The 9571-nt window shown below is 43.1% G+C and overlaps 1 protein-coding gene across 1 annotated transcript; it reads right to left on the reverse strand.

Moving 5' to 3' along the window:
• Window positions 1–441: 441 nt before the first annotated feature.
• LOC115105231 (H/ACA ribonucleoprotein complex subunit 2-like protein) lies at window positions 442–4246 on the reverse strand. Its single transcript, XM_029626996.2, has 4 exons — window positions 3954–4246; window positions 3625–3694; window positions 3418–3523; window positions 442–1275 (listed from the first exon to the last, which is right to left on the reverse strand). The coding sequence occupies exons 1-4, from the start codon at window positions 4117–4119 to the stop codon at window positions 1150–1152; spliced, it is 468 nt and encodes a 155-aa protein (XP_029482856.1). The 5' UTR covers window positions 4120–4246; the 3' UTR covers window positions 442–1149.
• Between the last annotated feature and the right edge of the window lie 5325 nt (window positions 4247–9571).

Here is a 9571-nt window from a genome sequence, read left to right on the forward strand (position 1 = left end):
AATAACAGCAGGTGAAACCCGACTAAGCTGACACCTAAAGGAATGTCTACATTGAAACATGACTGCCACCTTGTGGTTGTTGTAATAGCATCCTTGACAGTGATGGGAGTATGGTACCACTCAGTATCATAGGATAATTTTGCCCACAACTTGCTCCAATAGCAAGGGTGATAGATGCAAAAATATTACATTATTGAGCTGTATGTTTACAGATGAGGGCATTTTGTTTAGAAATACTGAAAATGTGATTGTCTGCTGTTCCTTGCTACCAAACAAACATGCCCTACTAACTTACTGTTTCCACCACACTGGTCTTTCAATAATGGCAATCTCAAATGCCCACTTAGGCTTTTGTCAAACATTTGTCATTCATTTTCTCAGTCACCATCATTGGATTCATGATGCAAACGTATTCCCCTCAAAACGCACTTTGCATCGAGATTTACAAAAGAAACAAGTATTTATTGCATCAATACAGCATTGCATCACATACTAATGTACCTTAAAATAATCTAAATAACCTTTATGCAAAGGGTAATGTCTATATGCCTGTAAAAAACACAAGACAAACAATGAATCAAACTTTACCTACCAAATGTCAAAGTAGGAGATATGACACAGTAGTTTACAACTGCAATGAGAATGGGATTGCAAGAAATGCTTTCATGTTTAACTGAGCATGTAGTCCCATGTGGTCACTCAATTAGAACTGTCTGTTCAAGCGAACAAAAAAGTACACACTAGATAACCTCAGCATATTATCTGTGCAAGCCATAGTAGCGACGACATTTAAATCACAACAGTTACACACTAGATTTTTCCAAATGTACTTGGCCGTAGACAATGCATGGCTCCCACAGAATGAGGAAAATAAAGTTATGTCCAGCTACAGTTAAGACTGCATATACTTAACACCAAAAGAATGGGGGTGTCATCTACCTTATGCCCTGTTGACATTTTACGGGGATCACTGCTAGTGTATGATATTCCCGGTTCAACATACACAGAGAGATATACTACAACACCCTGTAGCTTGGCTTAAGTATGAAAGTCCATTTCACTCCCTCGTTAATTCTGCCTACAGCCAGACATTCTCAGATACCATAGGGGTTTGCCTGTCCATCTGAGTCCACTAGCCAGTGACATGGTTCAGAGGGGTTTAGGCAGGGCAGAAACCTCATCGAAACACTCATCATAGGCCTCCTTATAGTCCTCATGAGATTTGATCATGATGACGCAGGTGGGCCGCTTTGAGCCAGCAGACGAACCAAGGTCCTGAGGAGACAAATAACAAATCACATCATTCACGGGGCTAGTAACCGAAAGGTTGCAAGTTCAAATCCCCGAGCTGACAAGGTACAAAATCTGTCGTTCTGCCCCTGAACAGGCAGTTAACCCACTGTTCCTAGGCCGTCATTGAAAATAAGAATTTGTTCTTAAGTGACTTGCCTATTAAAATAAAGGTAAAATAAATAAAACCATATGTTTAGTCGTATTAGACATGAAACCCCTGAACAAATGGGACGGTATGTGATTTACTGCTGGAAAACTAACACGTCAGCAATTCATAGTAAGCTATAGGTATCTGTCAATATAAAGAAAACACTTGAGTAAATGAGGGATACAAAGTATTTAGAAAGCAGGTGCGTCCACACAGGTGTGGTTCCTGAGTTAATGAAGCAATTAACATCCACATAATACTTAAGGTCATGTATAAAAATGCCAGGTGTCCATTGTTTTGGCAACCATGGCTAGAAGAGATCCGACATTGAAAGAGTGGTCTCAAAGGAGCATAGGGGGTTTAAAGTAGAGGTCGACCGATTATGATTTTAACGCCGATACCGATTATTGGAGGACAAAAATAAAGATATTTGTAATGACAATTACAACAATACTGAATGAACACATATTTTAACTTAATATAATACCTAAATAAAATATATTTAGTCTCAAGTAAATAATGAAACATGCTCAATTGGTTTAAATAATGCAAAAACAGTGTTGGAGAAGTAAAAGTGCAATATGTGCCATGTAAAAAAAGCTAACGTTTAGTTTCCTTGCTCAGAACATATGAAAGCTGATGGTTCAATATTCCCAGTTCTTCAATATTCCCATATAAGAAGTTTTAGGTTGTAGTTATTATAGGAATCATGACGCGTCGGCTATTTCTCTCTATACCATTTGTATTTCATATACCTTTGACTATTGGATGTTCTTATAGGCACTTTAGTATTGCCAGCCTAATCTCAGGAGTTGATAGGCTTGAAGTCATAAACAGAGCTGTGAGTCAAGCGTTGCTAAGAGCTAAGCGTTGCTAAGAGCTAAGCGTTGCTAAGAGCTAAGCGTTGCTAAGAGCTGCTGGCAAACACAGTAAAGTCTGAATGAATGCTTACGAGCCTGCTGCTGCCTACCACCACTCAATCAAATCATAGACTTAATTATAATATAGTAAACACGAGCCTTTGGTCATTAATATGGTCAAATCCGGAAACAATCACTTTGAAAATAAAACGCTTATTCTTTCAGTGAAATATGGAACCGTTCCGTATTTTATCGAACGGGTGGCAAACCTAAGTATTGCTATTACATTACACAACCCTCAATGTTATAATTATTAAAAATTCTGGCAAATTAGTTCGCAGTGAGCCAGACGGCCCAACTGTTGCATATACCCTAACTCTGCGTGCAATGAACACAAAAGACACAATTTTAACTAAATATGCAGGTGTAAAAAAATATATACTTCTGTGTATAGATTTTAAGAAAGGCATTGATGTTTATGGTTATGGTTAGGTACATTCGTGCAACGATTGTGCTTTTTTCACAAATGCGCTTTTGTTCAAACGAAGTAGGCTGTCATTCAATTATAAATTAACAGGCACCTCATTGATTATTTGCAACGCAGGACAAGCTAGTTAACCTAGTAATATCAACCCTGTGTAGTTAACTAGTGATTATGTTAAGATTGATTTTTATAAGAAGTTTAATGCTAGCTAGCAACTTACCTTGGCTCCATGCTGCACTCGCGTAACAGGTGGTGAAGACTGCCACGCAGCCTCCTCGTGGAATGCAACGTAAACCGCCATAATCAGCATCCAAAAATGCTGATTACCGATTGTTATGAAAATTGATTTTAAATCGACAGGGCCGATTTTCAAGCTAACACTTATGGGAGATTCTGGATCAGCACCTGAGACAGCGTTTTCCACCACCATCAAGAAAACACCAAATAATGGCGTTGCATCTCCAATAGTTCTAGACACTTGCAGAATCTATCGATGCATCGATGCGGTTCTGACAGCTTGTGGTGGCCCAACACCCTATTAAGACACTATGCTGGTGTTTCCTTTATTTCGGCAATTACCTGTATATGGTTTACATTTTCCTCCAATATGTATAGGTAAAATGGTTACTCACCACTTTTGAGGGAATGTAGGCATATGGCAAACTCCTGTCCTCACACATGACTGGTAGATGGCAGTAAACATCGATTGGAAGAGTATCCCCAGCCAACACCACAATGCTGCAAAATAAGTTTGAATATATCAGTTATCTGGCTGATACACCTGAATAGGGGATAATGCACCACGCAGCTAACATTAGCACACTGAGAACAAAACTTACCCAGTTTCTCCTTTGTTGATGAACTTCTGGACTTCTTTCACTCCTCTGCGAATTTGTTTGAGCTTGGATGCTGAAAAGGGACAGAAGAGCGTTGGAAATAAGAAACCTGCTAGTCTTGTTGGTTGACAGTGTGTGGCAACAAACATTTGTTGCCGAATCGCTAGCTAGGACACGTGCTAACGTAGCATGCTAGATAACTTTCACTATTTACCAAGCTACACCACTTAGCTAGTTAACTTTCCTGACTGTATATCGCTAGCAAATCCATGTAATATCTTAGCATGTATTTGGCAGTAGGTACATGAAGCCAATAAGACTGGTTAAATTACCCTTTTTTACACATTTGTAAAGTTTCTTGCTTAGCTTCTTGGTGGCCAGTGGATTCGCGATTGGGTTAACGTTTGCGATCAACTCTAGATATGATTTCTCTGTCACTCCGGTCTCCGTCGCTCCAGCCTCCTCCTTGATGGCCTTTTCCTTCTTTACCTTTGTCATGTTTTCGATTAAACAAATAATATTAAACAAAAGGTTTGCTTGCTGTTTGCAGCGTGCTTTGCAAGGGGAAAAACTGCTACACACGTGCTGCCTAAAAAGGTTTCCGGTAGTTGCGACGTGTTTCCGACACGCATGTATTTTGGGGGGGCGGACTACACCCCCAAAATTGTATTGCCGCCACTTACTGTGCGAGAGGAAAACAAAAAGATCCCACAAAACGGGAACATTGTGTAGGTGGGGAAAAATATATTCAGACGACCAACAATAAAAACATCCTATTTATTTAGTTAAAAACAAAAAAGCCAGGGGAGGGTGGGATATCTTCCAATGCCAGTACCCCATGTAGGTTCTCTTTCAAGTATTTGTTTCGGTGTTTCACTTATGGGATATGTTTTTAGCGTATTAGTCATAAGCCTTTATTACACTACGCCAGCCACAATTGTATGGACGTCGAGACGTGTGGAAGGGTGTCCCTCCTACCCTATAAAATATTTGATGCAGCGTCTCTTGAGTTATTCAAACACGTCTTCTCGCTTTTCATCAGAAAGCTTACCTCAACACAACTGCACACGAGTTTACAACTCGCTCGCTGTGGGCTATTCTCAGGACTGTGTGGAGGTGGACATTTTCATTTTCCTTCGCCTTAGTTGGAGGAAAATTATTTGAGGGAGGCAAGGGGTACAGCTGTAACACATTCACAACCAAGTTAGCTGTATCCAAACTGACTATTCGTTAGGAAGCTAGCCACCACACTAGCTAGCTTTTGTGGGTTTTACTAGCTACACCAAGCTATCTTTTCTGATCTGTATTTTCGGAAACGGTAATCACTAGCTGTCTGACTAAAAAAAACATATCATCCCAATCACTAGCTGTCTGACTAAAAAAAAACATAGCATCCCAGCTATGGCGACAAAAGCACTCCCACCCCAAATGAGGAGAAGCTCTCAGAACGAATATGCTCCTGTGGAAACAAGATATCAGCCAAGGACACCCACTTGGTGTGCTCCCGCTTGCCTTGGGCTGCAACATGCCCAGGAAGCGTTAACTTCCCCTGGCTCCTGTCCACACTGTGCCCTTTTCACTGTGAAGAGCCCCCGTCACAGGCTAGCCTGAGTCAACAGGAACCTAAAAAGGGGCTGACGTCCCTGATGACTCAGAGGCCATGGATATCCCCACGGGGAATCCTGAAGCGACCAGCTCGGTGCCATTGCAACCACTGTTGAAGGACTCAATTAACAACCTCGCAACCCCCCTGCCAGGCTTCCTGACTGGAGACGACAACGACCCTATAGGGTTTTTCGAAGACTCCTTCAACCCCTCAGGCCAGGCCACCAAGCCTCCTGCCGGGGATTCTGAAACCGGACACGCAGGTGGTACGCTACCCCCACCAGCTCTATGTGTGAACCTGCAGAAGGTGTACAAATGCGCTGCGGGTAAACCGGTGATTCCCTGGCCCAATGCAGTAGCATAGACCACCAAGTCCCGCTATGAGGGTAAGAGACTACCCAAAGCCAAACGGGCAGTCAGGCAATTACTAACAGTCATTCCAGAATGCCTGGAGGTGGTTACCCATACCTGGAGTACACCTTTCTCTTCCAAGAACCCTGTCCAAGGTGGGTCAGTGTTGGACTGCGTTGACATGGAAGGGATTGGGGTTGGACCCACCTTATCAACCAAGCGACAGAGAAGGTCTACAGGTCGGTCGTCACAGCTGGGAGGGCGCTCAGCACCACCTCCATGCTCTCGGCATGCCAAGCTGAGCTACAGGAGAAGATAGCGGTCACACTGGAGACGGGTTTATGGGACGAAATCTGCATTGTGTGATGACCCTCCCACTCTGTCTGCCGTATTCTCTCTTTGTTGTTTCCTTATTAGGATGCTGGTGGGCGGAGTTGGGAGGGTCGTCAGCTACATGGGAAACACCTGGGCCCGGTTTCTCCCAGGATAAATACATCACTTCCTCATTCATGGAGGAGACTCTCTCCATGCAGACACCTTTATAGATTTTGTTGTGTTTCTTGGTTGTTTGCTTTAGCATCTTTCAACACCCTGCATTATCACATTCATGCATGCAAAACACTCACTTACACTACTGATTACTGATTACACACACCATTGTATATTATACTTAGTTACTTATTTAATAAATATATATTTGTTACTCCTTATCTCCACGTTGTCTCCCTTTTGTTACGGGCTTTGAGCCGGTTCGTGACAAGTGCCACAGACCTCAACCTGCGTCTGCTTAAAACCGCCATCTAGGCATCAGGAAGAGAGATAGGGTTCATGATATCCCAGGAGAGGGTGTGGTGGCTCAATCTACCCACGGTGTCTACTAGTGAGAAGCTGAAGATCCTGGATGCTCCAGTAGACCCTAAAGGCCTTTTCGGTCCCACCGCCAAAAAGAAGCCTCCCTTCCCACCCATGGCACTGTGAGGGAAATGTTATGTTTATGTATCAAATCAATGCTACTTTCTAATTACTAATTAGATGGGTTCATGCAGGTGATTGACTGGTTGTGTATGGAGGAATCCTCACTATCACTGATCCACAACTTGGCAGTACGCCCAGAATATTGATATGGGAACAACCGAGGTATCTCAGTTTCAAGGTCTCAACTTGGAGAGAGAGAGAGAGCCTCGTGAGGTATTCGTCAGTCACGCATGCGAGCCACCGGTAGTGATGAATTAACTATACCAAATCATTCAAATATAACTTGTCTGTGTATAGCCATATATAAGACAAATGCTGGGACAGCTCCAGGAGAGCTCCTGATTGACATGTGTACTATGGTGCATTAAGTTTGTTGGAACCTCTCCAGCTTGCTGATAATAAAGAGGGATTCATTTTAAGATTGGCTTAAGGTGTCCCTTGAATTTCCACCACAGCACCAAGGAGCCGGCCGGCTCCTAACCCCACCCAGGGGGTAAGAAGGAAGAAGTGGATGGCCTGGCGGTGTTCCAATCACCAGAGAGGCGAGAACGGCCTTCCCTAAGGACGGTTCTATCTCCTCCGCCAATCCTGAATTTGTTCCAGGGTGCAAGTTCCCAGGCACCTCAGTGTTCTTTCCGGTGTACTAGGCCCAAGACGGTGGCAACAGAACACAGCCCAAAGAGAAGAGACAATGTTCAGGTGGATGCTCCTACAAGGCCACCCTCTTATCTCATAAACACTCCACAATGTCAGTTCACATACAAAATGTTTACTCTAGCGCAACCAGGCTACAGGCCAAGGACACCATAGACAGGTTGTTTCTCATATAATCAAAACAAACAGTGTGCCTCCCTATAACGCCACCTGAGGGAGCTATCGCTCCTTCTGTGATGATAGGCCACCTAAGAGCTCTCCCAGTCATGGACTGTCGTACATCCTCCCCGCAACAGAGGGTGTTGCTGCTTCGTCTGTGGGGGGAATTCCCATCAGCCCTCTCCCAGAGTGGAGAGAGAACTGGCAGGCATGCGCAGTTTCAAACTGGGTACAGGGCATGATAGACAAGGGATACAGACTACAATTCGCTGTCACCTCACCTCGAAGGGAATCACACACACTCAGGCTCAGGGAATCATACACACTCAGGCTCAGGGGGAATCAGCACTTGTCCTCAAGGAGGAAATAACATCGCTAATTGGGAAAAGGGCAATAAGAATTGTTCCTCCCCAACAATGCCACAGTGGTTTTAACTCAAGATATATCCTAGTTCCAATAAAGGTGGACGGCATACGCCCGATCCTAGATCTATGTGCTTTGAACAGGCACATGAGAAAGTACACGTTCAGAATGTTGACACACACTGCTCTGCTACGTTCTGTAAGAGACTTCCCAAAGTCTTCTCTTTGGGCTGTGTTCTGTTGCCACCGTATTGGGCCTAGTACGCCGGAAAGAACAGGTTCGTATCCGTCAACCTAAAGGACACTTACTTTCACATCTAAATATATCCTCCTCAGAGGAAATTTCTCAGATTTGCTTTTCTAGATGTAACCTCAGAATTTCTGGTCCTCCCTTTCAAATCAAATCAAATGTATTTATGTAGCCCTTCGTACATCAGCTGATTTCTCAAAGTGCTGTACAGATACCCAGCCTAAAACCCCAAATAGCAAGCAATGCAGGTGTTGAAGCACGGTGGCTAGGAATTCTTTTGGGGGTTCTAGTCAGGATTCTAGCAGCTGTATTTAGCACTAACTGAAGTTTATTTAGTGCTTTATCCGGGTATCCGGAAAGTAGAGCATTGCAGTAGTCTAACCTAGAAGTAACAAAAGCATGGATTCATTTTTCTGCATCGTTTTTGGACAGAAAGTTTCTGATTTTTGCAATGTTACATAGATGGAAAAAAGCTGTCCTTGAAACAGTCTTGATATGTTCATCAAAAGAGAGATCAGGGTCCAAAGTAACGCCAAGGTCCTTCACAGTTTTATTTGAGTACAACCATTAAGATTAATTGTCAGATTCAACAGAAGATCTCTTTGTTTCTCGGGACCTAGAACAAGCATCTCTGTTTTGTCCGAAAGTTTGTAGTAGAAAGTTTGCAGCCATCCACTTCCTTATGTCTGAAACACAGGCTTCTAGCGAGGGCAATTTTGGGGCTTCACCATGTTTCATTGAAATGTACAGCTGTGTGTCATCCGCATAGCAGTGAAAGTTAACATTATGTTTTCGAATGACATCCCCAAGAGGTCAAATATATAGTGAAAACAATAGTGGTCCTAAAACGGAACCTTGAGGAACACCAAAATTTACAGTTGATTTGGCAGAGGACAAACCATTCACAGAGACAAACTGATATCTTTCCGACAGATAAGATCTAAACCAGGCCAGAACTTGTCCATGTAGACCAATTTGGGTTTCCAATCTCTCCAAAAGAATGTGGTGACCGATCGTATCAAAAGCAGCACTAAGGTAGGAGCACGAGGACAGATGCAAAGCCTCGGTTTGACGCCATTAAAAGGTTATTTACCACCTTCACAAGTGCAGTCTCAGTGCTATGATGGGGTCTAAAACCAGACTGAAGCATTTCGTATACATTGTTTGTCGTCAGGAAGGCAGTGAGTTGCTACGCAACAGCCTTCTCTAAAAATGTTGAGAGGAATGGAAGATTCGATATAGGCCGATAGTTTTTATATTTTCTGGGTCAAGGTTTGGCTTTTTCAAGAGAGGCTTTATTACTGCCACTTTTAGTGAGTTTGGTGCACATCCGGTGGACAGAGAGATGTTTATTATGTTCAACATAGGAGGGCCAAGCACAGGAAGCAGCTCTTTCAGTATATTAGTTGGAATAGGGTCCAGTATGCAGCTTGAAGGTTTAGAGGCCATTATTATTTTCATCATTGTATCAAGAGATATAGTACTAAAACACTTGAGTGTCTCTCTTGATCCTAGGTCCTGGCAGAGTTGTGCAGACTCTGGACAACTGAGCTTTGAAGAAATACCCAGATTTAAAGAGGAGTCCGTAATTTGC

The sequence above is a fragment of the Oncorhynchus nerka genome, linkage group LG22 (assembly GCF_034236695.1).
Source record: "Oncorhynchus nerka isolate Pitt River linkage group LG22, Oner_Uvic_2.0, whole genome shotgun sequence".
NCBI classification, from domain to species: Eukaryota; Metazoa; Chordata; class Actinopteri; order Salmoniformes; family Salmonidae; genus Oncorhynchus; species Oncorhynchus nerka.

Bases quoted from the DNA above. Each gene is read 5' to 3' on its own strand.
- LOC115105231 (XM_029626996.2), bottom strand. From the start codon at position 4,119: ATGACAAAGGTAAAGAAGGAAAAGGCCATCAAGGAGGAGGCTGGAGCG. The intron at 3,695-3,953 runs GTAATTTAACCA...GTCCCTTTTCAG, and splicing joins TTACAAATGTGTAAAAAAGG to CATCCAAGCTCAAACAAATT. The intron at 3,524-3,624 runs GTAAGTTTTGTT...CTTATTTTGCAG, and splicing joins ATCAACAAAGGAGAAACTGG to CATTGTGGTGTTGGCTGGGG.